Source organism: Dermacentor silvarum, chromosome 4, assembly GCF_013339745.2.
Source record: "Dermacentor silvarum isolate Dsil-2018 chromosome 4, BIME_Dsil_1.4, whole genome shotgun sequence".
Lineage (NCBI taxonomy): Eukaryota > Metazoa > Arthropoda > Arachnida > Ixodida > Ixodidae > Dermacentor > Dermacentor silvarum.
In genome coordinates this window covers 177,362,174-177,381,175 of record NC_051157.2, presented here as the reverse complement: position 1 = coordinate 177,381,175, position 19,002 = coordinate 177,362,174, and the positions used below count along the sequence as shown (strand labels likewise).

Sequence of the window (19,002 nt, the reverse complement as noted above, 5' to 3'; positions counted from 1 at the left end):
GATGGACCTTTTGGGCCCTTTCCCAATATCTGCCGCCGGAAATAAGTGGATCATAGTTGCGACAGACTACCTTACGCGATATGCAGAAACCAAGGCACTTCCGAGCAGCACAGCAGCCGAGGCCGCACAGTTCTTCATTGAAAACGTCGTCCTGAGGCACGGTGCTCCAGCGGTCATCGTAACCGACAGGGGAACCACGTTCACGGCTGAACTTTTGCGAACTGTACTAACGCTCAGTGGCACGGCACATAGAAGGACGACAGCCTATCACCCGCAAAGCAATGGACTTACGGAGCGCCTCAACAAGACTCTCGCAGACATGCTGTGCATGTATGTCGATGTGGACCACAAGAACTGGGACCAAATATTACCCTACGTCACGTTCGCTTATAACACGGCTCGGCAAGAAACAACAAAAATGACACCATTCAGTCTCCTCCACGGTCGAGAAGTAACTACAATGCTGGATGCTATGCTGCCTCATGATTCCAGCGATTCCGAGACTGACGCTGCAGATTTTACAGCGCGCGCCGAAGAAGCAAGACAGCTCGCGCGCGTTCGCATAACTGGCCAGCAAGAGCGAGATGCTCGACGTTACAATCAACACCATCGATGCGTCGTCTACCATCCCGGCCAAAGAGTCTGGGTTTGGACTCCCGTACGCCGCCGGGGCCTCGCGGAGAAACTTCTACGCCGATACTTCGGACCATACAAGGTTCTACGACGCCTTAGCGACGTCAACTATGAAGTTGTTCCTGACAGCCCATCCTGCTCGAGGCGCCGTATGAACCTGCCTGAGACTGTGCACGTGGTGCGCATGAAACCCTATGTTTCTGAATGACACGGGTACTCTCTGGTTTGCTGATCACCGGGTGCTACCCGCCGAGCATCGGGTCGATGCTCCTTATGGAGGGGGCAAATGCCGCGACGCTATCTGTGCCCAACCACGCTGACGACAAAGACAACGACCTCGAGCTTGCAAGCGAGGTGCTAGAGAAGACGAAGTTTTGAACTGAGCGCTTTGTCCTCATTGCCTCAATTAAATACCGCTCTTCGCTCTTGTCTCCAGTGAGCCGTGACAATATGTTGTCTATGTGTAGGTTCCAAGATAGGTCATTAGTTATTGTTAAGCCGAGATATTTGTAGCTGGTTACCTGTTGCAGTGATGATGAGCCAAGGTTATACGTAAAGTCAAGAGGTGTTTTTGTACGAGTTATACAAAGATAAACAGTTTTTTGTACGTTTAGAGCCATACCATGTTCATTACACCAGTTTAATATGTTATTAAGACTAAAATTCAAATTGTGTTGATCATTAGTACAAGTAACTTGACGAAAAAGCACACAATCATCCGCGAACAGTCTGATTTGAGTTCCTGGTAGTACTACGTTAACAATGTCATTTACATAAAGTAAAAACAACAATGGCCCCAGAACACTGCCCTGGGGCACGCCTGATGTTACAGGAAGAGGCTTATATGAGGCTTATACATCCATGTCTCGTCTACTAGAATGCTAATATTATTTTATTTATGTAGCATTACTCAGTCTCATCGTACACTGCAATACAATGGTGCACACTTGTGACACTGATTTCCCCGTTTGAGTATCTATACTATTTTTACTTGATTGTTGCTTTTTGATTTTGTGGTTCTTTAATTTACACCATTACATTATTTGACGTATGCCAAAGGCAGTATTTTTTTATTTTAACATATTCCCAGTGTTTGTTTTTGATACTATGCGGCATTATTGCTTTTTGTGTTCTTTTCAAGCTTCTAGAATATTGGTAACATTGCTTGTAGGCAGCTACCATGCGACTGAATCTCACATTTCTCAGTGTTCTTGCAGTTGATGTGATATCAATCTCTAAATAACTCTAGTCTGTTCATCTGACTGCATGGGCTGTTTACTTTGCTAAATAAGAAACTTTACGAATTTTGTTTCTATATTGTAGTCATTGTTTATCAGTTTCTAGTTCAATAAGAATTGTATCTGCGAACTTTAGTCATTGTTGGGGTACTTTTAATTCAATTTGCTTTGTATTTCTTATACATTTTGCTAAAATCTTGCACTTTTTGAATAAACTTTTGTATTGTCGTACTGTCCTCATTCCATGCGCACTTGGCGCAAAAGCCCTGGACGTTCGTACAGACGCGCCCATTTTTTCTTAGCGGCATTTCATTCCCATTTTGGTTGTAAACATCATTGCTGCATACCAAAGACAGTATTCTAGATTTATTTTCGTTGACATGTTCATTTTCATTTGACTTGGTAGAGGATGCGTCGGCGTCGATGCGTCGGCGTCGTGCTTGGCAGTGCACCAGGAGCTCTTTTGCACTCGACACCGACGCTTCGACTCATCTGGAACCCCCGAAAATTAGCTTCGGTTTATCGTAATCCTTTCAAAACCATTTCTAGACCAGCTTTTTGATAACATCTTAAAAGCGTTTAGAAAATTGGATATGAATAGCTTTAGCAAAGGGCTTATTTGTTTCTTTTCCAATCCTATTTCTAGACGAGCTTTTCGAATACGTATTTAAGACATGTTATAGATCGTCTCAGAAAAGAAATTAAGCCAGACATTAGCCGATATATACGACGCTTTACCGACGAAGTTGACGCACTCATGTCTTCATTAAACTGTTTTTATCGTCTTGGATAAACGCTATGAGAACGTTATGTATCTCTTTTGTGCTACCTGGGGAGGATCTCGTCTTTTAACATGAGGAAGACGTCCTGTGCAGAGACTCCCTTGCGAAAGCCGAACATCGAGTCAGGAAGAAGGCTGTTACGCTCGAGGTGATTCTCCAGCCGGGTGTGCACGACTCTTTCAAAGAGCTTGCCCATGCACTATGTTAATGAGATGGGCCGCAGCTGTCCGATCTCTCGTGGCTTACCAGGTTTTGAGACCATAATGATGTTGGCCGATTTCCATGGCGCTGGTACCCGACCTCCCTTCCTCCAGACCTGATCGTTGAACAAATGCACAAGCTTTCCGATGGCCGTGTCACTGAGTTTGCGAAGCATCGCATTGGTAATGCGGTCTGGTCCTGGTGCTGTGTTCCTTCTGAAAGTCTGGAGGCAGCGTAAAGTTCTGCAAAGGTGATGGGGGCGTCTAGATCTTCGTTGGCTTCCCCATGGTATTCTTTGGGTGCTGTTGTAGGTGTTTGAGCCTCACTGGTGTAGGTGGTCTTGAGCTGTTGCAACAGCTCAGTCTCCGTCCCTTGGTACTTTCCTATGAGTCGCCGCATGATATTAGCCGTTTCCGTGCGCGTACTGGTCGGATCTAGCATTCATCGCAGTATGGCCCATGTCTTCTTGGTGCTCAGTGTGCCTCTGAGGGAGTCACAGAAGCTGTGCCAGTTGTTGTAATTGAGTGTTCAAGCGTAGATGTTTGCTTCTTCCGCCAGTCGGTCAATTCGTCGCCTTAGGTTACGGTTGTGGCGCTGTCTTTTCCACCTCTTGCTTAGACTTCTACGAGCTTCCCAGAGATGGGCTAGGTGGTTGTCTATAGCCGGCGTGTCTGTTGTGGTTTGGAGCTCCTTAGTGGTGGCATTATAGAGTTCCTTTAGGAAATTACTCCATCCTTCTGCCGTAGTGGGTGTCGAGGGGGCTGTCTGCTGGCGTTCTCGGTATTCCAGTACGTCAGCATGGCCGTCCCTAAGGCTAGGCGGACCTTTGCCGTGTTCACCATCGTGCATAGGATGTAGTGGTCGCTGCCTAACTTTTCCTCGAGGTTACTCCAGGTAACACCGTTGTCATTGATGATAAAGGTAAGATCCGGCGTAGTGTCGCGAGTCACGCTGTTGCCTATCCTTGTAGGAACTCCCGGGTGTGTGAGCAGCAGTAACTCGTGGGCCTGGGTGGCGCTGAGTAGATTGATTCGAATTAAAGAAGAGGAACGGCGTTAGGCGAAGCAAACCGAGTACGTATTGTTTCCAGGACTGTGGAGAAGCCTCCATTAATTTTTTCGTTACTGATATTTAATTAGGTAATTGTAATTAATTATCTAACTCGAGAAAAACTGTCCTAATTATCAAAGTCTCAATTAGAAAATTGTAGAGCAACGTGAAAAACTCCCGATACAACTTTCTCTTGCTCAATACGTGCTACATAAATGTGTTTTTTCGAGCGTGAAAGAAGCCTGCGAATACACGCGAAATGCCTCGAGCGGCCAGTCGTGCGGCAATTCTGCGTGTATTCGCGGGCGTCTTTCACGCTGGGAAAAACACATTTATGTAGCAGGTATTGAGCAACAGAAAATTGTATCGCGAGTTTCGCATGTTGCTCTACAATCTTGTTACTGACGCTTTGATAATTAGGACAGTAATTGTCTAGTTATATCATTGTTACAATTACCTATTTAAATCTCAGTAATGAAAAAAATACTGGCGGCTACTCCACTGTACTGGAAACAATACGCACTAGGTTTGCTTCGCGTAACGCCTGTGCTCTTTTTTTAAATCGTGCTGCGTGATAGCTGGGACACCCTGCATATGTATGTGTGTGTGTCCTATCCTGAAGCCAGCCTGTTCTCTTGGTTGAATGAAGTCAAGTGTTGCCCTGACTCTATTGGAAAATATCGTGGTGAATATTTTATACAATACTGAAAGCGAGCTAATGGGTCTATAATTCTTCAATTCTTTAACGTCTCCCTTCTTATGATTTACTATAATGTTGGCATTCCTCCAGTTCTCTGGTACACTTGAAGTCATGAGACATTGCGTATAAAGAGCGGCAAGCTTTTCAAGCATGACATCTCCTCCATCTGATTAAATCGGCGGTTATTCCAGCTTCTCCAGCCGCTTTCCATCGGGGCATGCCTTGCAAGGCCCTTCTAACTTCCGCTAGTTATAGAAGGAGCCTCTGTATCCTCTTCATCACTACTGCGAATGAAAGTAGCTTGGCTGTTATGGGCACTGCACAGGTCAGTATAGAATTCTTCCGCTGCTTTACTATGTCATCGAAATTGCTGATGATATTACCCTCCTTATCTTTCAGTGCATACACCTTGCCTTATCCTATGCCAAGTTTTCTTCTCATTGATTTCATCCTGCGTTCATTTTTACTTCTTCAATCCTTATCGCGTTATAATTTCGAATAGCCCTAACCTTCTTTTTATTTATCAGTTTTGACAGTTCAACGAATTCTGACTGGTCTCTTGAGTTGGAAAATGTTTGCGCTTTGTCGTTTCTTTATTAGGTCTTTTGTTACTCAGGACAGCTTACCTACTGGTTGCTTTGGTGAATGACCTCCCACTTCAATTGCTATTTCTGAAATCAGCCTAGCTACGGTTTCATTTGATGATGATGATGTCTCACTGATTCGTCCATTAGTGCCAAAAATGCACTGCAGGAAAGCCAACTTACACAATGGAACTATCTGCGCATCTGCGCACACAACAAAACGGCGTACGACGTGCGTATCGTAGAACACTACAGTTTACATTCGCAGTTACACCGACACGGACAATGGGAACTGCAACTCCACGCTACCCAGACGAACGGTATATATCTACAATGCATTACGAGCGTCACGCAATGCATTCCCGGCCGTCACCACAGGTAGGCCACGGGTGCAGCGCACGGCAGAAGAGGCTGCCGTACGCGAACGTAAGAGCGAGCGCGTGTGCTCTTAAGGCCGATCCCGTGTATCGGCAAAGGCAGAGCCTCTGACCGTCTACCACAGCGATTGCAAGGCAATACTGTGCAAGGGTAGAGTCATCAGTGAAACTGTGAGTGTGTGCGTGTAATCAACGGCTAAATGATCTAAAATAAAGGCTATGCAACTTAAAGAAATGCGCCTTCATTCAACTTCAACGTTCAAAAATATAATCCTCAACAAGCACTCAAATTACACATGCATCGCATCGGGTCGCGATGCATTTCTTGGGTTTGTTGCGTGGTCGTTGGGCTTTGGACTTTGAATCAGTTTGTATGGAAAAAAGCTTCTCACTCTACCATCCTTCTTTAAGAAAAGGGCTTTGATTTTTTTCTGTCCCCCGCTCGGCCGGCGCCGCCGCTGCCGCGGATGCGTAGACGGCGCTAGACGGCGCACTCCTCTGGCGCCATCTCGTAGCGGTCGCCGCCCGTCTTTCGTGGCACCACGCTTTTCTTCTCAAGCTGCGCTCTGCGTTCGCTTTCATCTTTCGCTGTGCTCATTCGCTCGGTTACGTCGAGGGACAACGCCGTCGTTGTGTCCTGTGTGGACCTGAGTAACGCGACAGAAATTGTTGAAGTAGGCTAACAGCACAAGGTGACCACAGGAGCACGAGGCAAACAGACGCAAACTCTACGTCACTGTGGTACCTGTCGTAGCGGGACTTTCAGTAAGACTGGGAAGCTGTGAGGCGAACACGTGCTGTCTGCCTAGTCTAGGCAGCCAGAGAAATTGTGTGTTAAACATAAGTGCTCGTGAACTGTTTAGCATTGAAAAGTACGGTGTCCAGAGGCAAAACAGGATCACGGTGGAACAGCAAGTAAGGCTGAGAGTAACAAGAGCTGTTATGGGGGGGGGGGGGGTGATATGCAAAAGTAATATACGCCCTAACGACGTCCTAGTCGCGGTGGCCTACGGCACCATACACAACAAGCATGTCGACCCAAATTTTGTTCAGGCGTTCGGCAATACCATTTCTTAGTGGCCGTAAGCAGTGGCGACTTGGCGGGCAGTAGATCATGAGTGATAGATGTCATCAATGACTTTCGACAAGAAGTAGCATCCGCGATTCCTGGGGAGTACGCGATGAATGTCTTGGTCACGGTGTAAAAAAGGAAGGTGATCCGACGGCGGCGCGAGGCGCGGCCACTTAGTGTGACTCTACGCACGCCGCTGCCGCAAAGGGCAGCACCTATTCTGGGGGCCACTTTTTCGCTCGCTTTGCTGGCGCTTTTATGGGCACGCGCGGCATAAGTGCTTTATTTCGATGAATATATGTCGTTCGCCTGCTTAAAACGACTCTACTTGGTTGGAGGAACGTCCCTTTATATTTCTGCCGACATTCCGATTCACTCCGACGCGGCGAGCAGCGGTGAGCGCAGCGCGCCGTCTGCTCGAGCAGACGGCGCGTCTCTCTCGTGTTCTAAATGACGGTATTTTGACTGTAAGTGGCATGAAACCTTCTACCAGCTCAGGATTTGGCGTCTAAATAACGAAAAATTGCATATGTTTGGGTATGGCTGTTTAAATGCTGACGGAAGTCGTAAATTATCCACTGTTGTGCCGCTTCTCCAAGGCTTCCTAAACACGTGCTGCCCCTAGCGGCGGCGCTCACTTCCGGTCACACGAAGTGGCCGCTCTCTCGCCCCAGCGCGGGCGCGCCGTCGGAACACCTATCTTCTTACACCGTGGCCCTGGTGCCATAGAACATTGTGCAGAAGAAAATCCGGGACGTCCGTAGCGTAACAGATGGGCAGGGCTCGTGAAATGGCAAAGGGGATGGTGTAATTGCCCGCAACGAGTACCCGTTTGGTGCCGCCACTTCACTTTGAAAAAGGGCCACGCAGATCGAGTCCCACATGAAAGAAAGGTTGGGTAGGAATGTCGATGGGATGAAGATGTCTAATAGGAGGCATGAAAGGGAGATTTAAGCGTAGGAACTGGTCGCAAGCGCTGACGTATTGGCGCCCAAAACGTTGAAGGCCAGACCAGAAAATGCACATCTGGACTTGGTCGTAGGAGTGGCTAACGCCTAGCTACCCATTGGTAGGTTGTCGTAGAGTCGGATAGTAGGATGGTGGACCTAATGAGCACAGGAACGACTAAAATAAGTGCGTGGCCGTCGAGATGCAAATTACCTCTGTATAGGATTCATTCCAGCAGAGCGAACAGGTGAGGGGGACAATCAGGGGTTTGCAGAGCGTGAACAACGCATGATAGAACGTAGACCAGCATCGGGGCACTTTTCGTTTACGACGCGGGAGAAGTCAGAGATAGACAATACGCAGGTCATGGAGTCGGCATCTGTGGCTTCTGGAGGATCCACTTGATGGCGAGACAAGCAGTGAAGGCCCTGGTGCACACGTTCGGATATATACACAGCAGTCTACGTGTACTCTTCCAATGTTAACGCCCAAACAAGTCGACCTGTAAGTTTCTTAAACAAATATAGCCAGCATAGTGCGTAGTGATCAGTAATTACACGAAATGGGCAACCAAAGAGGCACAGACCAAATTTCGAGACTACTGAGGCTCGTGCAAAACACCCTCGTTCACTAATGAAGTAATTGCGTTCGGGGATGAGAGACGGCCGCTAGCGTAAGCGAGCTCGCATTCTCAATCACTCAGGATCTGAGCTAGAAGAACGGCAATACGACCGGCGGTGGCGTGCTGCCAAAATTACCAACATGCCCATTACTACCATTACTATAAATTACCATTGTTACCATCGCTCCAGTGCAATAAAGCAATGCATACCTCCCTGAGCAGTTCTTGTTGCTGTTTTCAACAGCTTCGCTGGACGTCCACTTTCGCAGGGCCGGGATGGCGAGTCAATTCTTGAACAGAGCGTCATTATTACGCGCACAAGCGAATAAAGCTTCGCACCCAGCATGGTTCGAGAAAGGTATGGACAACGCGAAATTTGCCAGGTTCAGGCTGACTCCCCTGAGCGTTGGCGAGGTGTTCAACTAAAGTGATTTCAGGGCGACCGAAGTGGCATTTTGACAAGTTGAGCTGAAGGTTGGTGGAACGAAAAATAGCAAGCACAGTCGCAGGCGCTAAGGTGCCTTTCAAACGTTGGGGCAAACTCGATTACATCGTCGAGAACAAAAGGTAAATTGACTTCTGCAAACCTCGCAGAAGAGAGTCCATCATTCACAAGAAAGCGCTGGTGCGTTTCAGAGGCCGCAGGGCACAACTCGGAATCGGTATACCGTCGTGTGTAATAAAGGCAATCTTGTCGCGGTTCTTTTTGTCAAGAGGAGTCGGCCAGTATTCCGAATGGAAGTCAATAAATAAAAAATACAATGCACCGTAAAAGCAATCGAGTGCAGAATCGATGTGATGTAAATGATAGACGTCTCTTTTGCTAACCTTGCTTATATGGTGGTAATCTGCCCAAATCCAGCAGGTGTGCCCCTTTTTATTTACGAGGACGACTGCGAAGGCCCACGAATAAGACTAATGTTTGACTATGTTCTTGTGTAGCATCTTTGTTACTTCGCTCAGCACGATGTCCCGCTGGGCAACACAAGCACGGTAGGGTCGTCAATGGATGGGACTTACATTACCAGTGTTAATGCAATGTGTGATGGTGGTTGCCTGGTCAAGAGGATGATAGCCGAAATAAAAAAAATATTGTGATCAGTGATCAGTAGGCAATGACGTTGTTCATTCGGAGTGGGAGCATTATGGGCAGTGATCACCTTGTCATTCGCTTGGTAAGACAAGGAACATGGACGAGAGCACCTCAGCGTTACGTCGGTAAATTAAAAAGCATCGGCTGTCAGATGGCCCACTGCAATGTCACGCGAAAGTACATGCATAGACAATCCAAAGGTGAGGACAGGAAGGTAGGTAGAGTGGGCCCTAATGGCAACGACAGTACTGGGAAGCGTGACACTGTACGTCAAAGCAATGTCGACGAGTGTAGAGATGACATAGTCGATGTCACGTACAGATGGATGCAAGAGGAAAATGACCGAGACAGCGGCTTTAGGTGATAGCCGGATGAAGAAAAAAGAACATAAAGAAGGAGGTGCTGCAGAAAACAGAGTGAGAGTCGGAAAGCACGTCTAACTGAACTAGGCCTGTAGAGTAGTCAGTATGGGCACAGTGGGTCGGAATAAAATCACGACCAAGAATCAGGTGATGATGACAACGCCCCAGAACGATAAAGAGAACGGTAGCCAGGTGGCCGGGAATATTCACTCGCCCGGCGAACTTGTCGACGACTGGAGACTTACTAGCGTCGACGACGCGAACGCTGCAAGGTACGGCAGGCTGGAGCATCCTTCCGAGTCTTTGATGAAGTACAGCACTCGCCACAGGCAGGTGCACTGCCGTGTCGATCTGGGACCTAACTCGGACGCCATCCACCTCCAGTCATGGTCATGCCGTTGTGGTCGTTCAATCATCGTCATCTGGCCGTTTTCAGCGTATTCTCGTCATCCTCAAGTCATCCTAGTACACCATAGTGACCATACCTTCATTACTCCTTCATTGTCAATCCTTCTTCGCCATGCGTATCATTCACATGTCGGAGTGATACAATTTAACGTTGAGTTACGCGTTTTCCCGGGTAAATGCGTCAGAATTGGTCATGTGCTTTCTACTTGCAAATGGTCGTTAAATAAAAGCCGTGTTCATCGCAAACATCACAGAAACTTTCGCCTAGACACATTCTCGCAGGGCATAGGTCCACTCTTATTTTTAGACGGAAATTGAGAAGTTTTACTTCTCTACTTGTACGCAAGAATACTCACCACGCATTACAGTTGCTCAAATGAAGGACACAATAAGTGGTAAATGCGCACGCTAGCATGAAGCTTTTGCGTGTGTCTTAATCGCATTCCATTTCTCTAAAGCATTTCCTTGTAGGGTATTTAAACGAATCTTGCTAAGTGCATGTCCGACGCGCACTGAAAGATATTGACATAATTACAGACATGATGAGCGGTGGTCGCGTCCATCAGTTCATTATGCTTTTCTCTGCGTAACCGGCATACGTTTATATATGTTTTATTTCTTCGAACGTACAACTACGCATTTATGCAGACATAGAAAGCGGTTGCGCTGCCCTTTGTTGAAAAGCAAGCCTTATGGTCAATGACTTCTGCAGAATCATAAACTTCTGCACACCGTTTTCGATTACTTTCCGTTTGTACGCAAAATTGCTTTTTCTCGGCGACTCACGCACCTTCTCGCCTCCTGCCCCCATCGCAAACAGGCAAAAAGAAATAGCGCTCTACTTACTTTCGGTAAGCGATGTCTTGGCTAAGACAGCGGTTGCACCAGCGAGGATGCACCCATAGATGGCTACAAGATTTTCCACTCCATTGTCCAGGTGTATGCAGACCCGGTCTCCAGGAACTACGCCATTCTTCCGGAAACCAACAGCATAACGCTCCATGTGAGCCAACGTTTCGCTTCGGGTGAGGCTGACGACATCGCTAACCTGTAAATGGTCGTAACATTCCCTTGTTTGCAGCATTGTACCATTGTAGCAGATGGCACCATTGTACCATCTGTCATCTGAAGCTGTTTATTGAACATAACTATGTGCTTCCATTATCCTGAAGTAGTATGTCATCCTTCGAGCACTTTAGTTGTTCGAAGTGATAAGTGCTAAGGCTACAACTAAAAAAACCAGAGGAGCCATTTCAGAGTGATCACTGGCCTTCGAAATACTGGAGAACACCACATCCAGTACTTATTAAATTGCAACCCAAAGATACTAGACGATCCCATAGGTTTCAATTTATGGCAAAGTTTCAACGATCCTAAAGGGTTACCACACGTACGAGAATACATGCTGGGATGTGCAGGGGTAGTAAAGATATTCCTCTTAGCGGAGGCACATCATCCTCACATTCCATGGAGTACTCTTATGTATATGGGTCGTGTGGATCAAAATGCACTAGGCTTTGGGTGCGAGAGTATTTTACAAGCTGATTAGGTTTTTGAGTTGTTATCGCCATGCCGTCGCTCTCCTGATTAGTTGTTTTCGGAAATATTGTGCCAGCTGAAAGCTTTGCAAGCCGGGATTTCGCTGATGGACACTGTTATTACGCCACTAGCCAATATGGCGTCGCTTATAATCTGGCGTATATTGGCAATGGTTGCTACACCGCACTATCGTCGATAGATAGTATGCCGCGCCTGCAAGCGACTAAACGATACAACTTATTCCTTATTTGCTGAGTATGGTATTGAGGCTGTTGTGAAGCAGAATTTCACTACAGGAAATTACATTGAATTCTGGCGTTTCACAGGCTAAAACCACGATTTGATTATGAGACAGGCCCTACTGGGCCATTCTGGAATAATTTGGACCACCAGGGGATCTTTAACATGCCCCCTAGTGTGCGGAACGCGGGCGCTCTTGCATTTCGCCCCCCATCGAAATGCGGCCGCCGCGGTAGGGACTCGATCCCGCGACTTCGTGCTTAGCAGCGCAACACCATAGCCGCTACGCCACCGCGGCGGGTCAGAGAACAGCATTGCAGAGCTTGAATATCGTTATTGCGCTCATGGCAATGCTGGAAAACATTTTTGACAAGTTATGCCCAATGCGTCAATAATTGTTAGCGATAGCACCATATAACAAAGGTCTGGAATCTAAGGTATGGCTTAGTGGTGTAATTTCTTAAGTGCGAAGCAGTAGGGGCCCGGGCTGTCGGCGTCTAATGTGATGTCATGTCGTCATGGTCAAGCCCAAAAACAAGATCTCAAAACAGGGTCAAAAATAGTGCAAAACTGATCAAAACCGGTTCAAAATAAAGTACAATGATTCTGAATAATTTAAAACACAGGAATAATCAAGCATTAAGCGCATCAATTAGCAGAAACTCGCGAAAATCGCTTCCGAAACGCCAGTCTGGTACCAGCGCAGCGCTTGAGAGGGCGCCACCACCCCACAAGCACTCGATTCCTCCTCACTTGTGCAAGAATAGCACAAGAATAACATAAGGGAAACACCGGCGCATCGGCTGCTTCGCACTTCCCCAGGTTTAACGCTAGTGGAGCTGCATTAGCGCTGGATTTGAACAACACAAGTGCAGAATTTGAATACAGCGCGTAAAGGGACACTAAAGAGAAACAGGAAGTTCAGCTGGAATAAAAGAATGCATGCAGTTTTTGTTGGGTGCAAAAGTATGAGTTATTAGCGGAGAAATTCGTAAACCAAGACCAAATATCTCTTCCTCAATTTCTCTCACCCCAGAATCGGCGCTGAAGCAATGTCGTCACGGATTTCACTGCTCTCAGCGAATCAGAGGGCGCCATAATGCGTCACCGCTTGCGTAAACGGCCGAGGCGCTCGCTCCATCATGGCTGCATGGCCGCTGCGTTTGCGTTCGCTGCGACTTTTGCTAAGGTGTTCTGTGGGCGCAATGGATACCGTTGCTGACGCTGAACCTTGCAACGAAGAGCTCGCCAGGGAAGCAGGACTGCATTTGAGAGACTTCAGTGAAACGTAGCACGAAATGATCCTCCGTGCTCGCGCGGTAGGTGTTTCCGCGTACGATGGTGGTGAGCAGCAGGCCGCGCCGACGGAAGGCGAGGCGGCCGGTCCGCCAGGCGATGATGTTCCCGACAGAACAAGCGTAGAAAGTTGCGCGCGTAGTCGGTATGGTTTTTTCGTGTCTTTTTTTAATGACATTCAGCACTCACCGAGCCGCCAGTTTGCTGCTGCAGGGGCATCAGTAGGGGATTTGATGAAGGCGACATTGATGGCACAGCTGCTCGAGAAAGGACTGGCCTCTGGGGCACGCCAAGATACTTTCCGAGGGCAGGATTATACATATACATAATCCGAGGGCGAGAAATGCATGGAGCACACCATCGGTTTCTCTGGCTCTTTTGCCGTTTTATCATCGGCAGAGCACTGAGCCATTGCGAACGCCGGGGCTCATCGCGCGGCACCACATGAAAGGACACAGTCGGGTCAACACTGCCGCTGCCCCTGAGCAAGCGCCTTGCGCCGTTGATACAGCCCTCAACACTACACACACAAGGCATTTTCTGGCTGTTTCCCGCGAAGTCAACGTTTTTCGAGCCTTGCAACACGGACCCAAACACTGCAACATAGAGCGGAACAGGCGCGCGCGATCATGCATGGAGCGAAAACGAAACTACGAAACTATCACGACCGCATGTAGCGCCACGCCATTTTATTGCGCTAGCAATTCTATGGACACTTCGACGGGATTTCTGCCGTCGGCGTCGCCGTCGTCGTCGCCGTCGCCGTCAGGTTCCGTATAGATTCCAAGAGCGATAAAATCGTCGCCGCGCGCCATACGAGTAAAAGCGCGCGGGGGACGCGCGCTATCACGGAGAGCCAACGCACGGCGGAAAGCAAACGCAATTGTCGCCCAAAAGGCCGTGGGGGTATGGGGGGTAGGGAGGCGGGGCGACGCTGTGCTACGGCACCAAATGCTTATCTTGCAACCCAGCGCAAGGAGAACTGGCAACGCAATCTCCCACGCAAAAGCAAAAAAAAAAAAAAGAAAGCGGGGAGGCAGCGCGGGAGGGACGGGGGGAGCAGCTTCTACTCTGCTAAAAAATACGCTTGCACTGGCTGTGGTAGCCGTCGCCCGCACCGTCTCTTTATCTCCACCACGGCCGGCCCGGCCGCGTATTTCTACTTCAGCCCCCGTACAGCGCTCGACCGCTGGCGCCGCGCTGCGCCGCTCGCGCGTACCATGTTTCTCGCCGCCGCCGTTGGAACGAAGGAGGCGTTGACGGAGAACACGCTGGGTTGGGGCTGACTAGCCTGCTGTTAGAGGATCGGTGGTATTCCTAAATACCACCGCATCACTGTTTTGATGATCCAAATATAATCTCACTATCAGGGAGGGAGCAGTCTACCTGACTGGAGCAGTATTTTTTTATTTGGGGTGTTGCTACGCTGCACTCCGCAACACCCCAACGACCGCCGCTTCGCGTCGGCGCCCGGCACCACGGCTCCCGCCGTGGCGCCGGGGTTCAAATGACCGCGCTGGCAAACAGACAGGAAAACAAAAGAAAAAACGTGATAGAAAAAAAAAGATCGAACCAGGGCCAGCCCGGCGTGTCTCCACACGGCTCTGACCTTTATGCGCTGTCCATTCGCCGCTCAGTTTCCGTTGAAGCGATAGCCCGCACGATTCTTCGCCCGCTGCAGCGGCCGCGCCAGCGTTTTGACAGTCGTTGTCTGCGGTCATTCAGTGTGATCTATTCATGTTTGCTTGTGCGCGATGACAACACGCTTGTCAATTCAGTTAGAAAGCGAATGTGTCCAAGTTTATCCGGCCGATAAAACTACTCTACTATCCCTACTCCGAATAGCTCTACCAATTTGCTATCGCAATTGATGCTTCGCCTTTCGGGCGAAACTGCGACATTTTTTATACTACTTATTTAATTTTGCGCTAAACTTGTACGTCCTCTCTTGAAACAGCTTAAAACGTTGGCAAATGCTGTTTACGTACGTTTAAGGTGTATTTTGCGTTTTATTAACAGCAATAAATCGCCCTCGACCAATCGCGGCTGGGCTGCGTTTGTGATCTCCGACCTCACGAACGTGTAGTTCGGGAAATTCGAAGGGGCGTCAGCACCTATTCTTCAGTTTTTCGCTATTTTCTCGCTTTATAAACCTCTGTTCGCAATAAGAATGGTATGTCGTGATCGTGATAGGATAATCTACCATTAAAGCTGAACTTCCGGTTTCTCTTTAGTGTCCGTTTAATGTAGCTCCAATCCTGCTCGAACCCTGCGCTTGTGTAGTTCAAACCAACGGTGAGCTAACATACGGGAAACACCAGCGCATCACTGCTTTGCACATTCCCAGGTTTCACGTTAGTGGAGCTGCATTAGCGCTGGAGATGAACTACACATGACAAGAACTTTATTTGAGTCCTGAAGAACTGATATCTAGGCGAGCCAAAGGCTCCCCCAGATTAAGTCGGTGGCTTCGCCCACGATGGGACCGGGAGACCAAGTCCCGTCGCGATGTCATGGGCCTGGAGTAGAATTTGAAGATTGCTGCTCTTGAGGGATTCCTCCCTTTGCTCTTTCGTGATGGGTGGAGAGGCGTTAAGTGCTGGGCACAACCAGAGCATGTGATCTGATCAAAAGAGCATGAGTCATGACCACACTAGGAGTACGACTGTGCGTGGTCAGGGTCTCAGAATTTCAGCATTATTGGAGCTACATTAAGTGCAGGAATTGAGCAGGGTTTGAACTACACAAGCGCGTGATTTTTTTTCTCAGTCTCACCTTTCTGCTGGCCGAGAATAAAGCGGGACCAATGGAGCACCTACAGCTATTCAAAGTTCTTCAAAATGCTGCAAAATTGTCATTCCTTAATCTCATTCCTTAGTTGAACAACATGCTTTGCACAAGTTCTCACCTTGTGACTCGTACCTACTGAGCGATCGCGCTGCGTGTGCAGCTCACTTACGCCATGCGCAAATAGGTTCCTTCAGAAATCCCCGTGCAAATTCATGCCCATTGCACAAGAGTTTCTTTTTTGACTAAACACTTTCTGGCACGAGGTGGTTGTTTGAAAGGCGTATAAACAGTTACGCGTATGCATGAGCTCCCTTTAGAATACACGTACGTGTTTTCACAAAGGGCCTAGGAGAGTAGACGTTTACTATTCGCCCATAGATACCACTTGCATGGCATCGCAGCTTTCCAAATACAGTGACACTTCTAAATAATAATCGCTCCGTGAGATAATCTTGAAACTGTAGTGCCACGCAAGCTGACATTAGAGAACTTGTGGGCTTTGTGAAGCATTTATTGCCATAACACCTATATCTATGATTGGTACGCCACATAGTTTAAATGTAGCGCATCATTCCTCGCGCGAAGCCATCCGACACGAATTGAAACCTGTACTCGACGACTACATTACTTCGATGAGTGGAAGAGGGCGCAAGCGGGCACTCGTCCGAGTTTTCTTTTCTTTCCCTTAATTAGATGTGCCCGCACCTATTGCGCGGTGTCAGGAAATCTAGCCTGCTATAGTACCCTTGTCTGGCGCATTAGCTACTTGCTAGCCGATTATCACCGTTTAAGTGGGTACAATGTGCCTGAAATGCAATATAGCGTGCCACCATTACAACAACTTAACCACGGCTTAGAAAGCAGCCACGACTCAGGATGTACGTGTGATGCGATCCCGAAAAAAAATATTACTGTGGACTCACCAGCACTAGTTTTTCAGGGTTCACCAGAAGTTTCTCCTTGGCCAGAGCGTAGAAAGAGCGCTCGGGAATGTCCACGTTGGGGTATGGCGAGTAGAGGACACGATCATGGATACGAGCCTTCATATTTCCGGGAAACATTTCCTGAAGCACTGCACGACAGAGCAAAATTTATGCGATGTGGGCAGCTTGCAGTAGTGGTGCAAGGCTGAAGTAAACAGCGGAGCTGGTGATTGACCTAGCTTCTTTCAGGTTTTACTAGGCTTGGCTAAGTTTCGCTAGGAAATGCTAAGTGCTGCTAGGCACGGTATTCTGAATCCGCCGACGCGCAGATTCTCGCTTGGCCGCGCAACGCGCTTCAAGATGAGCAGCATCTTCGGGTTTCCGGATCTTCTTTGGTCGTCCCATGTCAAGGCTTCATGTACTCGCCACATGAAGCAAAACATGAGCTCCCATGTGCGAAGAAAACCGTATGCTGCATGAAGCCACGGTGACCACATCCACTGCCATCGCCAGCCCCCTGCTGTGTTCAGCTAAACTAGGCTTTCATGTCTCACTATCGAGAACCCATTGCAAGACGTCCACCAGGATAGCGCCCGAACTTCCTGCCATCGTGAAAGGAAAGATCATTGACGCATCACTTTCAGTAGTTTGCTGAAGTTCCACAACATCTGCCCATTCTAAATTCGTACGCTTCCTGAAGGGCGACGAAGACTGCAGATCCGTTTAGACCGACCATTTGAAGCGATGGCCTCGACAATCATAGACGCCTAACTACTACAACAGCTCTCTCCGTGTCGCTCAGAGTGCTTTATTTACCGTCCGCTGCTAACTTTCGCAATATTGACTCATTGCACATTACAGCGTAATCGCTGGTTCTGGTCCGTGAATGCACACCACTATTCGCTTCATGCAACATTTTTTCACTATAGGATCGGCAACAACATACATGTAGGCGCGTCTTGAGCCAACATTTATTGCCGGCATGTAGCGCCTATATTACGCAACTTCACATTACCTGAAATTTAGTCAAACAAAAAATACACCCATAATTTTAACATTCGTAAAATAATAGCGCTTAATTTCGCTCGTGCCTTCCGTCGATTCGACGTACGTTCCCTTGATTCAATAACGTTTTCAAGGCTTACCTCCGTGTAAACCACCAGTAACCAATACGCTGCACGCTTCGGTCAGGTTCCGGACGTGTGTGCGCTTGGGTCGAAGCGTCAAAGAAGCAGTGAATTACAAGCAAACGCGGCCTTGAGGGAGCTTCCCGGCAATGCAGCCTTACGAGCTTCTCCTGACGGTATACTGGAAGTGTTAACCCAATCAAGCATGATGACGCCCTTCGAAATTATACGATCGCCTATAGTCTACGAGCTTTGCGCAGAAGAGGCGTCGTCAGAAGAAAGCCATGGTATTATCGTACTTTATGGATGCTGCGTTTCAAACCGTATCTTATCTGTCCAGTGCAAAGAGAGAGGACTCGCTCGAGGACCCTCAAAGTGTCACCGCTCGCCCGTTTGCCGTTGGCTTTTTTTTCTTTTATTGATTCCTGCCCACTCGATCAATCAAGCTTCCAGAGGCCAGGAGGGGGGTGCTATCAATTTTCTGCTTACGTTTATATGACAATCTCAAGAAGCCAAGTGTTTCAAAAGTCACAACTCTAGGGATGAGGCAAACTGGGTGTGCCTAAATTGGGGTCAAGAACTGACTTGCGCTGAAACGTTGCCAACGCTTTGCAAAGGCGCTGACTTCCTGCTTTTATTTCGGTTTGGAGAGCAGGGCATATATTCTGATTTAGCGATCAGTACAGATGTAAACCAAGGTCGATCTAAATAGGTCGCGAAGCTTCGGGCGAAAAGCGGTTCAGAACGAATTGTCACCGACATCAGCAAGGCTGGTTATGGGAGCAGCGATTCAAGTGCGACTATTTTTGGAGGGAACAGACAGACAGACAGGGCCTACCAAAGCCTCAAAGGGCTTGAGTGGCCGCGTGGCAGACATCGAATAGTGACATCATCATCATCAGCCTATAATTATGTCCACTGCAGAACGAAGGCCCCTCCCTGTTCTCTCCAATTACCCCTGTCTTGCGCTAGCTGATTCCAACTTGCGCCTGCAAATTTCCAAACTACATGGTGCCT

At 48.2% G+C, this 19,002-nt stretch overlaps 1 protein-coding gene across 1 annotated transcript in view; it reads right to left on the bottom strand.

The window, feature by feature from the left end:
- The window catches only part of LOC119449064 (luciferin 4-monooxygenase-like), a 94,218-nt gene extending 76,042 nt beyond the window's left edge, over nucleotides 1-18,176 (bottom strand). Inside the window, exons 1-3 of the mRNA XM_049666234.1 lie at nucleotides 18,004-18,176; nucleotides 16,859-17,007; nucleotides 10,917-11,118 (exon numbers count right to left, since the gene is read on the bottom strand). Coding sequence (XP_049522191.1) covers nucleotides 10,917-11,118; nucleotides 16,859-16,996 — 340 coding nt within the window. The 5' untranslated portion in view covers nucleotides 16,997-17,007; nucleotides 18,004-18,176. The remainder of the gene's footprint in view (nucleotides 1-10,916; nucleotides 11,119-16,858; nucleotides 17,008-18,003) is intronic.
- Between the last annotated feature and the right edge of the window lie 826 nt (nucleotides 18,177-19,002).